Source organism: Bufo bufo, chromosome 2, assembly GCF_905171765.1.
Source record: "Bufo bufo chromosome 2, aBufBuf1.1, whole genome shotgun sequence".
Lineage (NCBI taxonomy): Eukaryota > Metazoa > Chordata > Amphibia > Anura > Bufonidae > Bufo > Bufo bufo.
The window spans coordinates 200348244-200370341 of record NC_053390.1 but is presented as its reverse complement, the minus strand read 5'-3'; the positions used below and the strand labels follow the sequence as shown (position 1 = coordinate 200370341).

Genomic DNA, 22098 nt, shown 5'->3' with positions numbered 1-22098 from the left:
TTTTGACGGACAGGAAACACGGATCACGGCCTCGGATGAACAACGGTGCATCTTCCGAGTTTTCAACGGACCCATTGAAAGTCAATGGGTCCGCAGAAAATCACGGAACAACGGCCACGGATGCACACAACGGTCGTGTGCATGAGGCCTTATTCACACGTCAGTGTTTTAGTCAGTGATTTCCATCAGTGATTGAGCCAAAACCAGGATTGGAGCCTCCACAGAGATCAGGTATAAGGGAAAGATCTGCACCCGGTTTTGGCTCACAATCACGGATAGAAATCACTGACCAAACACTGACGTGTGAATGAGGCTTAACACTGAAACACTGATTTACTCATCACTGACCCATCAAACCCAACATTCAGCAGTATGTGGAATTATGCTATATTGACTGTTTTGCCGCAATAAGTTATGTTGATTTTATGTCCTGAGGTTTAGGTTTAAAGGGAGTCTGTCAGGTCATTTTCATCAATATAACTAACAGCATTGCCCCTCAGAAGAACGCATTCCATATATACCCGTGTGCACTTTGTGACTTTATTCCATGTCCAGAAAAAAACTACTTTTATTCTGCAGAAAAAAGGCTCCCAAGTGCCCAGCTGGAGGGCTTTGCTGTTCCAAGTGCCCAAAGCAAAGTCCACCCAGCCGGGCACATTTTTCAGCAGAATAAAAGTGCTTTTCCTGGACATTGAATAAAGTCACAAAGTGCACACCGGTATGTATGGAATGCGTTCTTCTGAGGGGCAATGCTGTTAGTTATATTGGTGAAAATGACCTGACAGACTCCCTTTACTAATATAAAAAAAAAAACTGATTTTAGCAGAGTCGTTGATGACATTTTTTGTAGCCAGTGAAATATGAAAACAACTACGTCCATGGTGTTTTGGAGTTAAATAATGTTCTTATCAAACACCGCATGCTCTAGATAAGTAGAAAAAAGTAGTGCTTTATTACCCGCAGCAACTCCGCTGATGTTGGCCGTTCCTGAGGTATTTTCTGCAAGCAGTAGTCCACAAATCCCCTGAATGATCCTGACCTGAAAAGTAAGGAAAAAACTAACTGTTTGAATGCAAAGAACTGTTCAGATCCCTATGCAGGAGAGGAGGAAGCTGTGCTTATGCAACTGGTGGTTACATAAAAGAGTAGATACACAACATTAGGGTCCATTCACACATCCGTAAGTGTTTTGCGGATTCACGGATCCACAAAACACGGACACCGGCAATGTGCGCTCCGCATTTTGCAGACCGCACATCGCCAGCACTTAATAGAAAATGCCTAATCTTGTCCGCAATTGCGGACAAGAATAGGACATGTTCTATTTTTTTTCGGGACGGGAATTGCGGACCCGGAAGTGCGGGTCCGCAATTCCAGAGTCGGGCAGCACATAGTGCGGCCCCATAGAAATGAATGGGTCCGCAATTCCGTTCCGCAAAATGCGGAACAGAATTGCGGACGTGTGAATGGAGCCTAAGTGGAGCGCTAAAGGCATGGAAGCACAAGTACTGGATATCAGTATGTCTAATAGATACAGCTCTTCCATTTGTAGGAAATTCTATTTAAAATGATTAAAGAATTAATCTCATGTTATACAGCATTACACTTTGAGGACTCATTCACATTTCCATATGTAGCCTTAAAGGGGTTGTCCAGGAATACAGCATGCCTTCCCCAATGAAAAGAGCATACTTACCTGCTACCCGCTGCTCCGGTCCTCCATGATTGCATCTCCATCTTCCGGTCTGGGGTTTATTTTCTTCCTCCCCGGCATGGACATGGTTACCTGATCCTCTTTAGCCAAGCCCTGGCTTCAGCAGTAAAGTGTCTCTTGAAGCCAGCAATTGAATGAAGAGGATCAGGTGATCACTGATGTGTGAACAAACATATTAAAGTCAATGGGCACGTGTGCCATCTGTTGAAAATGCGAACAGCAAATTTCCGTGAAAAATGGAAATTTGAATGAGGCCTAATACTGACAAGAATATATTACTATAGGGAAGGTAAGTATTTTATCTAGGATTGGATAAACGCAAGTTCAAGTTCCCTAGTCAGCCTAAACAAAAAAACAGTCTTTTTGAAAGATAAAAATTAAATTTCTACTTTAAAATAAAAGCCACTCCCCCCACATCCAGTCCCTTATTGTTGGTAAAAAATAAACGACACTTAATTGGTATCGCCACATCCATAACGAGCTGATCTATAAAAAAATATCACTTATATAATACGTATCCCACACGGTGAACGTTGCAGAAAAAGAAACAGAAAAAAAACAATGGCAGAACTGTTTTTTGGTCACCTGGCAAAAAAAAAAAAAAAAGTATAAAAAGTGATGGTCAAACTTATAAATAGTGATGGTCAAACCAGCAGTGCAGCCCTCCCTGGACCTAGTACCAGCACTGCCGTACAACATGGTGAAGTGGCGAGCACCAGAAGGGCAGTTGTAGCTGGTACGGTGGCACGTGCATTAGTTACCCCGTCGCAGCCACCGCACAGACAGGCCCGTAGAGCCCCTAGAGACCCTGAGGTGCTGGCAAATCCTGATTGGCAGTCACCAACTTCAGCCGCACCATTAGTTCCCCCTTTCACCGCCCAGTCTGGAGTTCGGGTTGAGACAGCTCAGATCGGTTCGGCCCTGGGATTTTTTGAGCTGTTCTTGACTGCGGAGCTCTTGGACATAGTCGTGGCAGAAACAAACCGGTATCCCACACAATTTATATCCGCCAACCCGGGAAGCTATTATGCCCAGCCTTTCCGGTGGAAACCAGTCCAAGTTTCCGAAATTAAATTTTTTTTGGGCCTTCTCCTCAACATGGGTCTAACCAAAAAGCATGAATTGCGGTCATATTTGTCCACGAACCCGATTCATCACATGCCCATGTTCTCTGCTGCTATGTCCAGGGCACGATTTGAGGCCATCCTGCGTTTCCTGCACTTTAGCGACAACACCTCCTCCCGTCCCAGAGGCCACCCAGCTTTTGACCGGCTCCACAAAATTCGGCCCCTCATAGACCACTTCAACCAGAAATTTGCAGATTTGTATACCCCAGAGCAAAACATCTGCGTAGACGAGTCCCTAATACATTTTACCGGGCGCCTTGGCTTCAAACAATACATCCCAAGCAAGCGCGCCCGGTATGGGGTCAAATTGTATAAGCTATGTGAAAGGGCCACAGGCTATACCCACAAATTTCGGATCTATGAGGGAAAAGATCAGACCCTGGAGCCGGTCGGTTGCCCTGACTACCTGGGGAGCAGTGGGAAGACAGTCTGGGACTTGGTGTCACCCTTATTTGGCAAGGGGTACCATCTTTATGTGGACGATTTCTACACAAGTGTGGCCCTCTTCAGGCATTTGTTCCTAGAACAGATTGGCTGCTGTGGCACCGCGCGAACTAGTCGCGTGGGCTTCCCCCAACGGCTCGTTACCACCCGTCTTGCAAGGGGGGAGAGGGCTGCCTTGTGTAACGAAGAACTGCTCGCGGTGAAATGGAGAGACAAGCGTGACGTTTACATGCTCTCCTCCATTCACGCAGACACGACAAACCAAATTGAGCGAGCAACCCGTGTCATTGAAAAGCCCCTCTGTGTCCACGACTATAATTTGCTCATGGGAGGGGTGGACTTCAATGACCAGATGTTGTCTCCGTATTTAGTTTCCCGACGCACCAGACGCTGGTATAAGAAGGTGTCTGTATATTTAATTCAATTGGCTCTGTACAATAGTTTTGTTCTCTACAGTAAGGCTGGGAGAACACGATCCTTCCTCAAATTTCAGGAAGAGATCATCGAGAACCTCCTGTATCCAGAAGGTTCCGTGGCCCCATCCACCAGTGTAGTTAGCCGTCTACACGAGCGACATTTCCCCAGTGTCGTTCCTGGTACCTCAACCCAACCGTCACCCCGAAAAAGATGTCGTGTCTGTAGCAGGAGTGGAATAAGGCGTGACACCCGCTATTTCTGTCCTGACCACCCTGCCCTATGCTTTGGAGAGTGTTTCCGGAAGTACCACACACAGGTACACTTAGCATAGGGATTGCATCTCACAGGACAGGCACACAGGGCTATTAGGGCCCTTACACTCACAGCTACTGCAAACCTCTCCTTTCACCTGGGATAAAGTGCATAATGTACTTGGCCACATCTTTGGGCGATTTGCGCTTTGCACATTGTCCCATGGGGAAGGAGAGGTTTGTTCTATAAAAAGGTAAAAAAAAAAAAAAAAAAAGTAAGCAAAAAAGTTAACTTCAGTTACAAAACTTAAAAAAAGTTTATATATGATCTGTTCAAAAGTTATTATAAAGTTAATAAAATTTATTGTGTTGCGGCCTGGTTTTTTTTTTTTTTACCTTCCAGGTGGACCAACCGATCGACTAGCTGCAGCACTGATGTGCATTCTGACAGAAGCATTGCGCTGCTGTCAGATTACACTCAAGTCGGTGTATGCGGCGCTGCAAGACGAGATTTCTCCTCTGCAGTAAAAGATACGTTTGCCGAGGCATATGAGCTGAGGAGGTGGCGGTGTTCATATGCTTTGGCAAACACTTTGTATATATAAAAAAAAAATAAAAAATCCCGGCAATGATTTATTCATCCACATCGATTGATGTGAATGGATAAATCTGGTTTGCCAGGGCATACGAGCTAAGTGGGTATGGATGTTGGGCGGAGCTCCTATGTCCTGGCAGACGCCTTTTCCCTCCTTTTTCTTTTTTTGGCAGAGATTTTTTTCATCCACATTGATCGATGCGAATGAAGAAATCTGTGCCGTTCATTTTTTTCTTTCAGCCCAGAGGCTGAACGGAAAAAAATAAATCTCATTACCCATATGCTCAATATAAGGAGAATAGCAGAAACTCCTAATGCTGGCCATACATGTAATGATTGCGGAGACCCTCAAATGCCAGGGCAGTACAAACACCCCACAAATAACACCATTTTGGAAAGAAGACACCCCAAGGTATTCGCTGAGGGGCATATTGAGTCCATGAAAGATTGAAATTTTTGTCTCAAGTTAACGGAAAGGGAGACTTTGTGAGAAAAAAACCCAAAAAATCTATTTCCGCTAACTTGTGACAAAAAATAAAAAAAGTTCTATGAACTCAATATGCCCATCAGCGAATACCTTAGGGTGTCTACTTTCCGAAATGGGGTCATTTGTGGGGTGTTTGTACTGTCTGGGCATTGTAGAACCTCAGGAAACATGACAGGTGCTCAGAAAGTCAGAGCTGCTTCAAAAAGCGGAAATTCACATTTTTGTACCATAGTTTGTAAACGCTATAACTTTTACCCAAACCAGTTTTTTTATCAGACATGTAGAACAATAAATTTAGAGAAAAATTTATATATGGATGTCATTTTTTTTTGCAAAATTTTACAACTGAAAGTGAAAAATGTCATTTTTTTGCAAAAAAAAAATCGTTAAAATTTAGATTAATAACAAAAAAAAGTAAAAAATGTCAGCAGCAATGAAATACCACCAAATGAAAGCTCTATTAGTGAGAAGAAAAGGAGGTAAAATTCATTTGGGTGGTAAGTTGCATGACCGAGCAATAAACGGTCAAAGTAGTGTAGGTCAGAAGTGTAAAAAGTGGCCTGGTCATTAAGGGTGTTTAAGCTATAGGGGCTGAGGTGGTTAAGGACCAGTTCAGGTCTGAAGTCACTTTGTGAGGCTTACATAATAGAAACCACCCAAAAATGACCCCATTCTAGAAACTACACCCCTCAAGGTATTTAAAACTGATTTTACAAACTTTGTTAACCCTTTAGGTGTTCCACAAGAATTTATGGAAAATAGAGATACAATTTCCAAATTTCACTTTTTTGGCAAATTTTCCATTTTAATAATTTTTTTTCCAGTTACAAAGCAAGGGTTAACAGCCAAATCAAACTCAATATTTATGGCTCTGATTCTGTAGTTTACAGAAACACCCCATATGTGGTCGTAAACCGCTGTACGGGCACACGGCAGGGCGCAGAAGGAAAGGAATGCCATACGGTTTTTGGAAGGCAGATTTTGCTGGACTGGTTTTTTGACACCATGTACCATTTAAAGCTCCCCTGATGCACCCCTAGATTAGAAACTCCAAAAAAGTGACCCCATTTTAGAAACTACAGGATAGGGTGTCAGTTTGGTACTAGTTTAGGGTACATATGATTTCTGGTTGCTCTATATTACACTTTTTGTGAGGCAAGGTAACAAGAAATAGCTGTTTTGGCACCGTTTTTTGTTGTTGTTATTTACAACATTCATTTGACAGGTTAGATCATGTTGTATTTTTAAAGAGCAGGTTGCCACGGACGCGACGATACCTAATATGTATACTATTTTTTTTATGTATGTAAGTTTTATACAATGATTTCATTTCTGAAACAAAAAAATATCATCTTTTAGTGTCCCCATAGTCTGAGAGCCATAATTTTTTCAGTTTTAGGGCGATCATCTTAGGTAGGGTCTCATTTTTTGCGGGATGAGATGACGGTTTTATTGGCACTATTTTGGGGTGCGTATGACTTTTTGATCGCTTGCTATTACTCTTTTTGTGATGTAAGGTGCCAAAAAATGGCTTTTACACAGTTTTTCTTTTTTTTTTTTAACGATATTCACCTGAGGGGTTAGGTCATGTGATATTTTTATAGAGAAAGTTATTACGGATGTGGCGATACCTAATATGTATACTTTTTATTTATTTATGTAAGTTTTACACAATAATATTTTTGAAACAAAAAAAAAAAAAAATCATGTTTTAGTGTCTCCATAGTCTGAGAGCCATAGCTTTTTTTTATTTTTTGGGCCATTGTCTCATGTAGGGGCTAATTTTTTGCGGGATGAGGTGACTGTTCAATTGGTACTATTTTGGCGTACATACAACTTTTTTGATCACTTTTATTACCTTTTTTGGGAAGTAAGGTGGGCAAAATTTCAATTTCATCATAATTCTTATTTTTTTATTTTTATGGCGTTCACTGTGCGGGGAAAGTAACATGCCCGTTTTATATATCAGGTCGTTACGGACGCGGTGATATCAAACATGTGTAGGGAATTTTATTGTTTTCATTTTGAATCAGTGATGTTTTTTTTTTTGTTTTTTTTTTACTTTTTTTGACCCAGACCCACTTGGTTCTTGAAGATCCAGTGGGTCTGATGTCTGTATAATACAGTACACTATATAGTGTACTGTATTTTCACTTTACAAAGTCTGATTAAACTTCTGCCTTTAGCAGATGTCTGATCAGCACCATGGACAGCCTCCGATCAGCACCATGAACAACAGGCGTCCGGTTGCCATGGTAACCATCACTCACTGCAGTGGGTGATGGGGAGGGAGGGGGGCCCCCTCCCTCTCCCATCGAGGGCTGAAAAGGCGCGGCATGGAAGGGGTTAAACGCATGACATCTGTGCCAGCACAGATGTCAGGCGTTTCAAGGAGCATTGACCCTGGGTGCCTAATGATTGATTTCAGCAGGCATCGGGTTCCGATCACCGCCAGCCGAGCGGAGGTGATTGGAAATGCATAGGACGTACCGGTACGCCCTATATCCGGAACAGGTTAAGGATGAAGGGGGTTATAGTCACTTAATATAAACACTGTCTAGGGTCTGTACTATTAGTGGCCTAAGTGTTTATATTAAATGTGACCATAACCCCCCCTCATCCATAGGAATTACACCCATGTACTGCACATATTTTAGCACACCTTTTAGTTAAAAATATTTCTTCTCCTATTTTTCTCCTCTAAACCGTAGGTGCATCTTATCATCAGGTGTGTCTTATAAAGTGAAAAGTCAACAAAAAAAAATAATTTCAACAAAATCCATGTTCTAGATTTTAAATGGTGCGCCTTCCCTTCAGAGCCCTGCCGTGTTCCCACACAGCAGACTATAACTAAATATGAGGTATTTCCGTACTGGAGAAATTGAGTGACCGTTATTACAGTGCTTATAAAAGTTAAAATTGTGGGGCTGAAGCAATGTACTATTGGAGAAAAAAAATAATTATTTTTCATATTCATGGTCCATAGTTATTAAATCAACACTTATGAGGCGAAAACCATTACTACACGCCTAGCTGAATTTTTTTTTTTTTTTTTTGGAGGGGGGGGTTTAATTAGCAAGCTAGGAGCATTTCTTGGGGGTTTCTTCTTTCCAATGTACTGGTACTTCAGGGGTGCTGCTAATGCAACATGGAGCCCAAACCAACAAACAAAATCAGCGATTAAGAAGCCATATGGTGCTCCTCCCCTTCCGAGACCTGCAATTTGCCTATATAGCCATTTATGACCACAAATGGGATATTGCCATACTTGGGAGAAATTATTTAAAAGGTTGGCCACGTTATGGTTGATCAATGTTTATGTAGGATGATTACACAACACTTACTAATATAACCTTTGTTGCTATTCTGCACCATTTCCTATATTTCATAAGGTATGCTCCCTTGTTTACAAAGTATTTTGTGCTGCACACACAGAGGTCCTGTCCATAAGATGGCCACTGAAGGAGAGACATGTGACCAAGCAAATCACCTCCATGTGATGTCTCCTCCACTCAAACACACTGTACCTGCACTAAAGTTCCAACAGAACAAGTGAAGATGGCAGGTGCAGTGTATTTGAAGGAAGGAGACATCACATAGAGGTTATTTGCCTGGTCACATAACCCTCCAGCCATTTTATGGATAGGACCTCTGTGTGGAGCGCACAAAATACTTTGCAAATAACTTATGAAATAAACTTATGAAATATAGAAAATGGTCAAAGGCTATATTAGAAAGTGGCCAACCCCTTTAACTAAATTTTATTGTAAACATGTAATTTTTACTTTTTAAACCTCAATACTAATTAATTCTATAATGGTCCGGCTACACGGCGTCATGTATTGCATGATCTTTCATGCAATGAATTTCAATGGTGTCGCTATGGGACATGCTACATGCTGGAACTGCCATGTGACAGTCGCAAAAAAGAAATCCATCCAAGTAGGATTTTTTTTTGCAGCTGTCACATCGCAGTATGTGGCAAGCTGCAGAATTAGGGCTCATGCACACGACCGTATGCCCTCCGAGACATGCGGGCCATATGTCCCAGAGCGGGATACATTGTGCGCACGGGAGCGCACTCGTATGATATTATGAGTGCAGGAAAATAGCCCCGCGGGCGGCCCGATACACACAGCATCAGAGTAACCTATGATGCTGTGCGCTCCCGTGCGCACGATGTATGCCGCTCCGGGACATATGGCCTGCATGTCTCGGATTGTAATAAAGCATGAGTTTTGTTTCTTTTTTCTTTATCACCTGCTGGTTGATTAAAATTGAAACGGAGCAATAAAAAATACATTTTTAAAATTCAGCTTCATTTTGCTTTAAAGGGAACCGGTCACCAAGATTTTGTGTATAGAGCTGAGGACATGGGTTGCTAGATGGCCGCTAGCACATCCGCAATACCCAGTCCCGATAGCTCTGTGTGCTTTTATTGTGTAAAAAAAACGATTTGATACATATACAAATTAACCTGAGATGTGTCCTGTATGTGAGATGAGTCAGGGACAGGACTCATCTCAGGTTAATTTGCATATGTATCAAATCGTTTTTTTTTTCCACAATAAAAGCACACAGAGCTATGGGGACTGGGTATTGCGGATGTGCTAGCGGCCATCTAGCAACCCATATCCTCAGCTCTATACACAAAATCCCAGTGACAGGTTCCCTTTAAAGTATAACTGTCATATTTTTTTTGAGTATTGGATTGTGGTGATTAATATCTCCTTGGTGGCCCTATTTAAACTTTTCACTGTGTATTCAATTACCCCTTAATGCCACAGTTTTGTTCCCTGTACTGCCTACTTTTACCTGTGCTTAAAATAGGGTTGCTAGGCATGGTTCGTCTATCTGTTGAAGGACGGAGGACGCAGAAGCAGGCTGCGTGCAAGGTCAGATTACTGACAGCCAGGGACTAAGTAAATGATTAAAGCCAGGTCCTCCCCAGCAGCTGATAACAGTGCCTGGGCTGTGTGCACTTCTCCCTGTCCCTGCGCTTGGCAGACGCTCCCTCACTCAGCAGAGCTGGAGAATGCAGGGTTGAAGCAGCGCACAACTGGGAAGGGAGATCTGCCATCTGCTCAGTGTATAAATGAAAGCAACATGTGGTAAGAGGACCCCTTTGTGCTGCAGGAGATTAACCCTTTAGGGGGGAGGGCTCTGGTTACTGACACTTTTGGGGGGCTATTGTTACTGGCTAGTGAGGGCAGGCGGGATTAGCCTCAGGGTGAGGGCAGTGGCGGCCATCTTAACTGAATGGTGAAATTGCAGTTTTATGCAGACTGGTTGCTAAGGGCTGAATCTTATTAAATATGGGGTAAGTCAGTCTAATAGTAACGGATTCTGGATTATCATGTTATTAGTAACTACATATATGAAAATTGAAATTAGGGTCTAAATGTGACAGTTATCCTTTAATTCCTGCGAAACACCTAAAAGGATAATAAACTTTCTAAATGTGGAGGATTTCTAATATACAAGTCTCTCAAAAACACTTCAGAACTGAATTGGTCCCTTTAAAAATAGGTTTTTGGAAATTTTAGTGAAAATATGATAAATTGCTGCTAAACGTATAAGCCTTTTAACCACCCCAAAAAATAAAAGTATGCTTGAAAAATAATGCAGACATAAAGTAGATACAAGTTCGGTCTCTGTCATTGCGTCACGTGACCATCTGCCATGACAAAAGGGAGCAGGTCACCGCTGCAGCCAGCAATTGGCTGCAGTGGCCATGTGCCCCTCGTCAATAGGGTGTTGATATCAGTGCACCAGTGAGGTCAAGAGTCATCTGTGGAGCTATAGAGTCTCTAGGACATGGTAACATTTTCTGAAGCACTAACTACAAATGACATAAAACCAGCGACATCAGATTGTGATTGCACACCCTACATGCAGGTGATGAGGTGCTGCTTCCATGCATTATAGCTAGAAACTAGTCAGTGATACTAATTCCACCAGGTATGTTAATACACTAAACACTAGGCACTTACCATTCATTTGACTGTAGTGTTGGGGACTCATTCTGGGCTATGTGATATAAGGCACTCATTGCGTTCATATTAAACAGCGGAGGCTTCCTTTCAGCTGTACATTGAAAGACAGGAGAAAAAGTGAGCCACATGAGCAGAAGTGGAAGAAGAAGCTAGGACCATGCAGAACGTTAAGGTGTTGCATTTGTGAAGAAGAGGTATTTAGCGTCGTCACACACTCTAATCCAATTATTTTAATCTGCCAGGTCATTCTAGGGAATTACGCTTTCCCTGGACCCACTGAACACCACAGGTAACAACTTAATATCCTATATCAACCTTACAGTGGTGCAGAGTGGTTGTCCCCTGGCAAACTTACCTTTTGAACTCGCCAACGGCATAGCCATTAGCTGATAACCTAGCTGGACACCCCTTACCAGTAGCAGACTTTTCTTGCTGTTGCAGGGAACATAAAGCAATATATGGTGCCTATAGGAACTGTGTAATGCATGCATGTCAATTATGGGAAGCACTGTGCTTGGACATGCATCCATACACCCTATTGGGGTTGTGGAAACGAGGTTAGCCTCTTATACGGCACACATCATGCATGAGAATAAAAACTTACACCATAATATAGAACACTGTGAAAGGGAAAATGTGCGGGTGTTCATTTAGTACCTTCAAAGATATATTTGTTTTACTCACCTAATTCAATGCAAGTGATACCAAGAGACCAAATATCAATCTTGCCTTCATACTGCCCCTCGTCCATTGCTAAAATAACTTCTGGGGCCATCCTGAAAATAAAATATACACGATTGGTCCTCAGTGTCGCATGTGTTAAGTTTTTTTTACTGTACTGGATTGTTTTTTCACCACATAGCTATTTTTGAATCATAGCAAAAATCCTTTGTGCACATCAAGTCTTAAAGTGCCCATGCGCCCACAAGAAACGCACACAGATGATATTTTCAAGAGTGGGTATGGTATTCAATATATAAAACCAAATCCTATTTTTGCAGATAAAGCATATCCCTTTATAAATCAGATCCCCAATGGTCAAAACCCAAGGTGCTGTTATTCTTCCAGTACACTGCGTCCTCCGCATGAAGCTAAGAGATGACTTCTAAAACATTTGCTTGAGGCCTTAAGAAAGCAAAGCCTTCAATACACTTTGCCATAACCCTTCGGCCTCTCCGTGATGAAAAATGGCTGCAGGATCATCATCCATGCACTGGAAGATCTGCATAAAGCATGACCGCTACATGAGAGATCCCCCTACCTGCTCTGCCAAAGATTGAGCCTTGGAGAAAGGTGTCCAAGGCCAGATCCCACAAATGTGGCAAATTTCCTGGCAGGGCCTCACATACTCCAACTAGATCCCTCTGCTGGGAGATGGACGTTCTGTTTATTACTGGAGGTTGAACTTTTCTCCTTCGTGTTCAGTTTTCTGTTTCTTATCTCTCTACGGCACAAGATGCATACCCTTTGTTAAGCGCCCCCCACAGGCGCCATCATGTTCACATCTCTCTCGATACATATGGACTTTATACTTCCTTACACACATACAGTAGATGCTTTATCCCAACTGTTATAACCGCTCTTATAACTATCAATGTTGGATCATGTCCATTATGGTCTTTTTTTTTTTCACAGGACCATGTACTGGAGATACTCTATTCGCTTACATTGCATCCTGTTTCTTCTTCAATGTCACCTGGATCTTAAGGGGATATATTAGGCACGATCACAAACTACATCTATGTGACACATAGGGCAGTGAACCATGCAAGTCTCCATAACATGATGTGTTACTTTTGCTCTACGTTCTAGGTCAAGTCTTTTCTACATCTCTTCGTTCCACCACCTTACTGCTCACCCGCTGCTGTACAGGATATCTGCAGGCACTGATGGGCAAAACAGATTTTCTAGATGCTCTTAGGACCTGTTCACATCTGTGTTGAGGCTTCCATTCATAACAGAAGCCACAACATTGTGACAGATTCACTTCGAGATGGACACCAACGACACCTGACAGACCAATAATTTATGATGGGATCCATCAGGTTTTACGGTCATTTATATATTTTTTTCAATCAAAAAAAAACACGCTTCAAGCAGTAGTATATTTTTTCTGGGAACAAACAAAGGAACATGCGACAGATGCAGATGTGAACAGAGCCATGACGGTGAACACACCTCCGTAATAGACAGCCACAGTGCACCAACAAAGCACATATATACGTTATAATGAATAGCGATGTATTTTACCAATATGGGGTTCCCACGAAGGAGTTGGCAGGTGATGCTATAGATGCAGAACCAAAATCTGCTAATTTTACCTGACCGGGCTCAGTAAGCAGGATATTTCCAGCTTTAATATCCCTTAAAAATAGAAATACAAAGAGTCATGCTCCATTTGTGAACATAGATATTACACACATATGGCACTGTAATCTTTTTGAACTGATGAATATATACATTATAAATATGGGATTTTGCTCAATCTTTGTTTCATATACACTTTGCATTTTTTGTGCGGTAAAAAGCGCAACAAAAACTGCATTGTAAAAAATAAAAAAAAATCACAAGTTTTTACCATAATTGTGGCTTTTACTGGTGAAAAGAGTTACACCTGTAAAAACTGCATTGGCATTTACCCACGGGCATACATTTTTTACTATGAGATTTGTTTTTATTTTTTTCCTTACTGGGACAAAAAGAGCAATGAGCAAACCCAGCCTTTAGGTGTCCAATGTACCTTGCTAATAGTATTCTGTAACCAATATCCTATTTGAGTTTTGCAATTTACAAGGAACAGTATAAGAATATAAAGCTGCACAACTAACAGGCTGTCCTATAATGATGTAGCATATGCCCCAAACACTGAATCATATATCCACTAGAGGGGGTTGTAGTCAAGTCTATTACAGATACTTCTCTAACGTGACTATTTTCAGCAGTTATCAACATTTTGTTGGTGCCATGCATTCACTGAATGATTTTAACATTGATCAGTAAAAAGTGGTGCAAATGCTGAACACAGGACTATTCAGCTGTCATCAAGATGAAAGTGATTGTCAGTGAACCGATGTTGTCCTAGTTTTTTTTTAATTTTTTAAATTTTATTTATACAGCATTAAAATTATTCTCAGCTCAGTATTAGGCCTCATGCACACAAACATATTTTGTTTCCATGTCCGTTCAGTTTTTTGTTTTTTTTTGCAGATAGGATGAGGACCCATTCATTTTAATGGCTCCTCAAAAAATGCGGACAGCACACCGTGTGCTGTCCGCATCCATATGTCCGTTCCATAGCCCTGCAAAAAATATAGAGCATGTCCTATTCTTGTCACGGACGTTCCCGCGACAGGTGGCAGGAGATCGGCGAGACTGGAAACACGTGGTTTGATCTGACATGTTTTCCGTTTGGATCAAATGACGTCCGTGTTGTTTCTGGTGCTTGCCACACCTTCTTTCCCCAGGTATGGCTATTATGGTCATTTATCCTTCTCTATTTATTGTGGTTTCTCCCACTAGGCTATGCGGCTTATAGCTTCTGTTTGAGTTGTGGATTGCTGGTGTGTGGATCTCGGCTGAGTTCCTGGTGCTGCCATAGCCACTTGAAGTTAAGTGTTTTCTTTCCCTTTTGTATGGGTTATTTTGTGTGTTGCATTTCCCTGTTATTTGTATTAAGGCCTAAGGGAGACTCCTGTTCGTCCTTCCTTTTGGAGGAACAGGTTGTCTCAGTCCTGACATTAGTACCAGGGTCCTATAGGGAGAGTTAAGACACTGGGTATTCTTGTGTATGAACTCGCCTATCTCTGGGGTCTGTTCATACTGGTAGTTAGTCAGGACTCTGATTAGGGTTTTACTAGGAGGTGTCCATCTCCTTTCCCTAGTTTCTAGGCCTTACTCCCTCACCCCTTTCCCTCTTATCTTCGGTGTGGTGTTCCCCTCCCACAGCCGAACGTGACAATTCTTGTTTGTGTTGCAGACAAGGATAGGCATTGTTACAATGGATCTGCAAATAATAAATAAATGAATGAAGGGATGCAACACGGATGTCATCCGTATTTTTTGCGGACCGCAAAATACATACGGTCGTGTGAATGTAGCCTTAAGAATATATTCCTTTACATTAGTCCCCATTCCTTACATCTGAAACACAGACAATGTCATAAGCATCTGTTAAGTGGAAACCAATACAATATCTGTTGGAGGTTTCTGCGTACGGCTTCATGCACACAACCGTATGTTTGGTCTGCATTTGATCCACATTTTTTGTGGATGGGATGCGACCCATTAATTTTAATTGAGCCGTAAAAGATGTGGACATCACACCATGTGTTGTCTGCAATTGTATGTCCATTCTCCGGCCCCGCAAAAAAGATAGAATATATGACCTATAAAAAAAGAAAACTGATCCGGCGCCATTGACTTACAATGAATTTCATAGCAGATCTGGTTTGTTCAGTTTTGATTTAATACAACCCGATCCTGCCAAAACTGATGCATTAAATGTCACAGACCCGTTTAATTCCGGTTTTGAGACCCTCTGCCGGATCTAAAAACCAGAATTAACAAAGCAGATGTGAAAGCAGCCTACACTGGCCATAATCACATTAAATAAAGGTTGGCCTAAACCAATGTATTTGGAAGGATCAGCTGGCAATGTAATGTGTATAGGGGTGTCTTGACCCCCTGAAATCTGCAGTCAGGCATTTTGGGTTGTTGTTTTTAACTCTTTTATGAACAGAAAAGAAATAGCATTGATAACATACATTCCTGTTACATATCATAATACAAACTGATATAAAGAATCTTTTCCAATTACTTCTATCGCTGACTGCACTGTTGTGAACCCCTTATCTCTTGGTTAGCTTTAGGCATTTTGGTTTTTATTCAAAATGAACGTACATACTCTTTGCCAATGACTGCCCTGTGTAGCTTGAGTAAACAGGTATGTTTTGTATGGTGACAAGAGACCAGAGGAGTGATGGCATCTGCGACAGAGCCTTTGATACGCATCTGAACGTAAACATACTGTAACTTAGTCTATCTATAAATCTTATGAATAAGCCTTTGTTCACACTACAGTCTAAGCTACCATTCATAAAAGTCAGGACTGACCTATTTTCAAAGGAATCCTGATGGATCTTATTGAAATACAACGAGATCCAAATAGCGGGGGGTGGGAGGCAACGCAACAGAAAGGAAAGGTTTCAGCAGAAACCAAATAGTTGCTTGAAAGAATTATGGCTGAATAAAAGAAAAATATACTGCGGATATAAATATACTTTATGATAATGTGACTTGTCAGGTTCTGGTATTTTTGACAGTGAGAATAGAACATTAGAATATACTTTGTGCTGTCAAAAATGACAGTGAACAATGTGTAAAAGTATACGCTGGAGGTATAGACCAATTAGTACTGTATTCCTAATTACGATAGTGGCAGGTGGAAAAACTGACCAGCGCTGAAAATTAACCTTTTAGGATAAAATACGGAACAAACAGGAAACACATCAGCCGGAGAACATGACAACTATACATACCTGTGAATCATGTTGCGTGAATGCAGGTAGTCCAGCCCCTGCAAGGCACCATGAGTAATGGCAGCTATCTCCACTTCCTGAAGTGGCTTCTTGTGAACTACGGAAAAATAAAAAAATTTAGAGGAGGAAGATATACCCCTTCAGGCTTTTTACTACCCATAGTATTGTTCGAATTCAACCTAAAGTTCAAAATTGCCAGCATAACTTACATACATTATAAAGTAAAACGACGTACATCATCGCCAATACATAGCTATTAATGTACAGTGGATATAAACAGTCTACACACCCCTGTCAAGTTTCTGTGCTGTAAAAAAATGAGACAAAGATAAATCATTTCAGAACTTTTTCCACCTTTAATGTGACCTATAAACTGTACCACTCAATTGAAAAACAAACTGAAATGTTTTAGGTGGAGGGAAGAAAAATAAAAAATAAAAATAAAATAATGTGGTTGCATAAGTGGGCAGACCCTCTTATAACTGGGGATGTAGCCGTGTTCAGAATTAAGCAATCACATTCAAAATCATGTTAAATAGGAGTCAGCATACACCTGCCATCATTTAAAGTGCCTCTGATTAACCCCAAATAAAGTTCAGCTGCTCTAGTTGGTCTTTCCTGAAGTTTTCTTAGTCGCATCCCACAGCAAAAGCCATGGTCCACAGAGAGCTTCCAAAGCATCAGAGGGATCTCATTGTTAAAAGGCATCAGTCAGGAGAAGGGTACAAAAGAGTTTCCAAGGCATTAGATATACCATGGAACACAGTTTAGACAGTCATCATCAAGTGGAGAAAATATGGCACAACAGTGACATTACCAAGAACTGGACGTCCCTCCAAAATTAATGAAAAGACTAGAAGAAAACTGGTCTGGGAGGCTACCAAGAGGCCTACAGCAACATTAAAGTAGCTGCAGGAATATCTGGCAAGTACTGGCTGTGTGGTACATGTGACAACAATCTCCCATATTCTTCATATGTCTGGGCTATGGGGTAGAGTGGCAAGACGAAAGCCTTTTCTTAAGAAAAACATCCAAGCCAGGCTACAATTTGCAAAAACACATCTGAAGTCTCCCAAAAGCATGTGGGAAAAGGAGTTATAGTCTGATGAAACCAAGGTTGGACTTTTTGGCCATAATTCAAAAAAAGATATGTTTGGCGCAAAAACAACACCATACCCACAGTGAAGCATGGTGGTGGCAGCATCAGGCTTTGGGGCTGTTTTTTCTTCAGCTGGAACTGGGGTCTTAGTTAAGCTAGAGGGAATTATGAACAGTTCCAAATACCAGTCAATATTGGCACAAAACCTTCAGACTTCTGCTAGAAAGCTGAACATGAAGAGGAACTTCATCTTTCAGCATGACAACGACCCAAAGCATACATCCAAATCAACAAAGGGATGGCTTCACCAGAAGAAGATTAAAATTTTGGAATGGCCCAGCCAGAGCCCAGACCTGAATCAGATAGAAAATCTGTGGGGTGATCTGAAGAGGGCTGTGCACAGGAGATGCCCTCGCAATCTGACAGATTTGGAGTATTTTTGCAAAGAAGAGTGGGCAAATCTTGCCAAGTCAAAATGTGCCATGCTGATAGACTCATACCCAAAAAGACTGAGTGCTGTAATAAAATCAAAAGGTGCTTCAACAAAGTATTAGTTTGAGGGTGTGCACACTTATGGAACCATATTTTATTTTTATATTTTTTCTTCCCTCTACCTAAAACATTTCAGTTTGTTTTTCCATTGAGTGGTACAGTTTATAGGTCACATTAAAAGGTGGAAAAACTTTTGAAATTATTTAATCTTTGTCTCATTTTTTATTTTATTTTTTACATCACAGAAACCTTTTACATCACAGAAACCTGACATTTTAAACAGGGGTGTGTAGACTTTTTATATCCACTGTATACATAAATAGGACATAGGGACACCAGTGTAGCTAATCCAGGACAATGACTGAAATCTCCTGCCCCATGTTTTCAATGGAAAAATGCAAACTTCATATAGGACCTGAACCTTTTCTTCCCCACAGTGTGCAATGGTTTGCTTCCACTTGACACATCAAGGGTGATGCTCATACAGATTAAGATATGTACACCCATCAGGACTAATTCACATTAGGACTCATTGCTCATCTAAACGCGATATTATTATTTAGAGTAATTAAAGGTGCTTCCAGGACTTACTGACCCATCATCTGTCTTCACAAGCTCCAGCGACAGGACCAGAACAACACAGCTCTGACCATGTGAATGGGAGCAATGCTGTGGTAACAAGGCATGGCCACTGCACACGGTGTAGTTCTGGTGCCAAAACTTGTGAAAGTAACTGGTAGGGGTGACGGGAGTTGGACACCCGCCACTCTGATACTGATGACTGATACTGAAACTGATGGCGTTATGCAGGAAATGCAAGTCACTGTTCTACAGATGGTTTGGGTTCCAGAGGTTGGACAGGTAATAATTTCATATATAAGAATGGTGGGAAACCCCCTTCAATTTAGGCTCATGCATACCACTGCGTTACAATTTATAACATATAGAGCTATAATAATGGCGCCAACACAATTATATGCCCCTATTCTGGAACTTTACATGCATCTAATTTTATAGAGACACAGGGGGCCATTTATCCAGGACTGGTGTTTTACCCCTGCGTTGCTGGACTATCAGTTTTATTTATAGGGTACAGGACTCATCATAAATTAGGTGCATCCTTATGCATCCCAAGCGCCAGTTCCCCTTTCCTGAAAGTGGTGAGGGCAGTGTAGAAACACTATTTAAGCCTATATTTAAATTGGTAGGTTGGTGACTTTTTTTATGCCAGTTTTTAGCCTAGGGGGTCATAGTAAATATTGCTCAGAGTTTTCTTTTTCTGACGATTCCACATGATTCTGGGGAACAAAAATGGTGTCACGTGCCTATGCGACACGGGTCAGAGGAATACATAAATGTTCAAATGGTCCTCTCATCAGGTGGATGACAAGTAGAAGGGTGCCCATACACGGTGCATCTGGGCCATGGTAACTATATGAGGATTATCGCTAAGTGCCAGCAGCATCTGCACTTGCTGTGGTTTAAGTTGTAGGTACAGGTGAAACCTGGCAGGTAGCAGTGACCCATCTGTGGTTACCACAACTGGGCACTGCCAAGAACGGGCATCCTAAAAATATACAAGTCATCAACACTAAACTAAATTCATTTGTTCTTCATAGAAATAGTTAAAAGTTGCTTAAGCAGCTGTGGTAGCTGTAAGAAAAACCTATAATTTGCCAGCTTTAAGTTACAATGGCAAAATTAGATGCTTGAGATGTCCAGTGCAGTCACACTGCTTGTTGCAGACTAAATGTTATTGGTACTTCACAAAGTATTTTTAGGTTCAACACTCTAGGTTTGGGTTACACATATGGTATTGCTTGAAAGTTTGCGAACCCTCCAGAATTTTCTGTATTTCTGTTTAACTTTAACCTAAATCTGCATCAGAGTCCTAACAGTAGATACTGATAACCAAGTCAAATAAATTAGTCAAAAACATTAGCCCTAGTTTAGGGTGGGGGGGAGGGGGGTTGGTCTGGGGGAATAGGGATAAGGGGAAAATATATTGAATATGTGGAGTGTTTACTTAAAATTTTCTTGTTCATTGTAATCGGTTTTGATATATTAAGAAAATTAAAAAAATTAAAAAAAACATTAGCCCTGGTCATATATTGAGGAAAGTGATCCAACAGCACATGTCCATGAGTGGTAAAAGTATGTGAACCTTTGCCTTCAGTATCTGGTGTGATTCCCTTGTGCAGCAATAGCTGCAGCTAAACGCTCCCGAACTGCTTGCTTCAGGTCCTTTGTCAGCATTTCTATCATCAGAATTACGGTTATGTAGCTGACTGACAGCGATGTGCTAATGTCAGCACTACATAACAGTATGTTTTTTACATTTGTCCCTGCAGCCGTTCTGATAAAATACACACTTTTACAATATGCTAATGAGCCTCTAGGTGCTATGCCGGCGTAGATTCAGCACCTAGAGGCTCCGTCTACTCACCCTTTATCCTGCCCAGGTACTCCGTTCTGCCCGCCCCGCTCCTCTTGATTGATGTCCGAGTTCCATGCATCGTTGAGGAAATCCCGCGCCTGCGCCGTTCACTTCTGTAGTCGGCACAGGAGCAGTGAGGAAGCCGGCACCAGGAGCGCGGCCTTCACTCGCTATGCCTGCGCCGAATACAGATTTCCTCAATGATGCATGGAACTTGGACATCAATCAAGAGGAGCGGGGCGGGATGAACGGAGGACCTGGGCAGGATAAAGGGCGAGTAGACGGAGCCTCTAGGTGCTGAATCTACGCCCACATAGCACCTAAAGGCTCATTAGCATATTACAAAAGTGTGTATTTTATCAGAACGGCTGCAGGGACAAATGTAAAAAACATACTGTTATGTAGTGCGGACATTAGCACATCGCTGTCAGTCAGCTACATAACCGTAATTCTGAGGGTAGAAACCCTTTAAGGTCAGGACTTTGACTTGGCCATTCCAAATAAATACTTTATTAGAATGGTTGTCTGCTTGGGGTCGTCGTCTTGCTGCATGTTTCTATTTACATATAGTCATTAAGACTAAAAATCAACCCCTTTTTTCCCCCCACTTGCTAATTAATATAAAACTTAACTTTTATTTTATTTTATTAGAATCATGCATAGTTTAGTGAGGTCATTTTTTTTTTTTTTTTTTTTTTAACTCAGTGGGAGACACAGAATCTCGGCATAGATATATCCTTATATGTCTGCTGCTTAATATTTCAGCAGCAAGACAGGGTCTCTCTTTTTTGCACTGGTGTTCGCGTGCCCACACCAGCGCTGATAAACTCTGTCGTCTTCAGGGGAAACGGGCAGTGCGTCTTGCTGCATGACCCACGTTCTCTTGAGATTCAGCTCAAGGACAGATGTCCTGACATTTTCCTTGAGAATTTGGTGGTATAATTTCGAATTCATTGTTTCATAAATGATGGGAACCCTCCTAGACCAAAAGCAACACAGGCCCAAAGTGTGATAATACTAGCACAGTGTTTCATAGATAGGATAAAGCTTTTATGCTGGAATGCAGCATTTTCCTTTCTCTAAACATAATGCTTCTCATTTAAGCCAAAAAGTTATTTGGTCTCATACGTTCACAAAACATTGTTACAATAGTCTGTCTTGTCCTGGTGATCTTTAGCAAACTGCACACAGGCAGCAATGTTCTTTTTGGAGTGCAGCGGCTTCTTCCTTGCAATCCTGCCATGCACACCATTGTTGTTCAGTGTGATGGACTCATGACCGTTAACATTAGCTAATGTTTCCTTTGTGACCTCATGGACTATTGCACACCTTGCTCTTAGCATGATCTTGTGGGTCAACCACTCCTGGGTACAGTAATAATGGTCTTGAATTTTCTCCATTCGTACACAATATGTCTGACTGCGGACTGGTGGAGTCCAAACTCTTTAGATGTTATTTTGTAACCTTTTCCAGCCTGGTGAGCATCAACAACCCTGCTTCTA

General features: G+C 41.5%; 1 protein-coding gene across 5 annotated transcripts in view; it reads right to left on the bottom strand.

Moving 5' to 3' along the window:
• Nucleotides 1-22098, bottom strand: part of TAOK3 (TAO kinase 3) — a 227603-nt gene that overhangs the window by 153655 nt on the left and 51850 nt on the right. For all 5 annotated transcript variants that reach the window (XM_040416023.1, XM_040416022.1, XM_040416020.1 and 2 more), the window contains 5 exons: nt 16569-16665; nt 13282-13395; nt 11716-11807; nt 11029-11122; nt 958-1039 (listed from right to left, as the gene is read on the bottom strand). In XM_040416023.1, coding sequence (XP_040271957.1) covers nt 958-1039; nt 11029-11122; nt 11716-11807; nt 13282-13395; nt 16569-16665 — 479 coding nt within the window. The remainder of the gene's footprint in view (nt 1-957; nt 1040-11028; nt 11123-11715; nt 11808-13281; nt 13396-16568; nt 16666-22098) is intronic.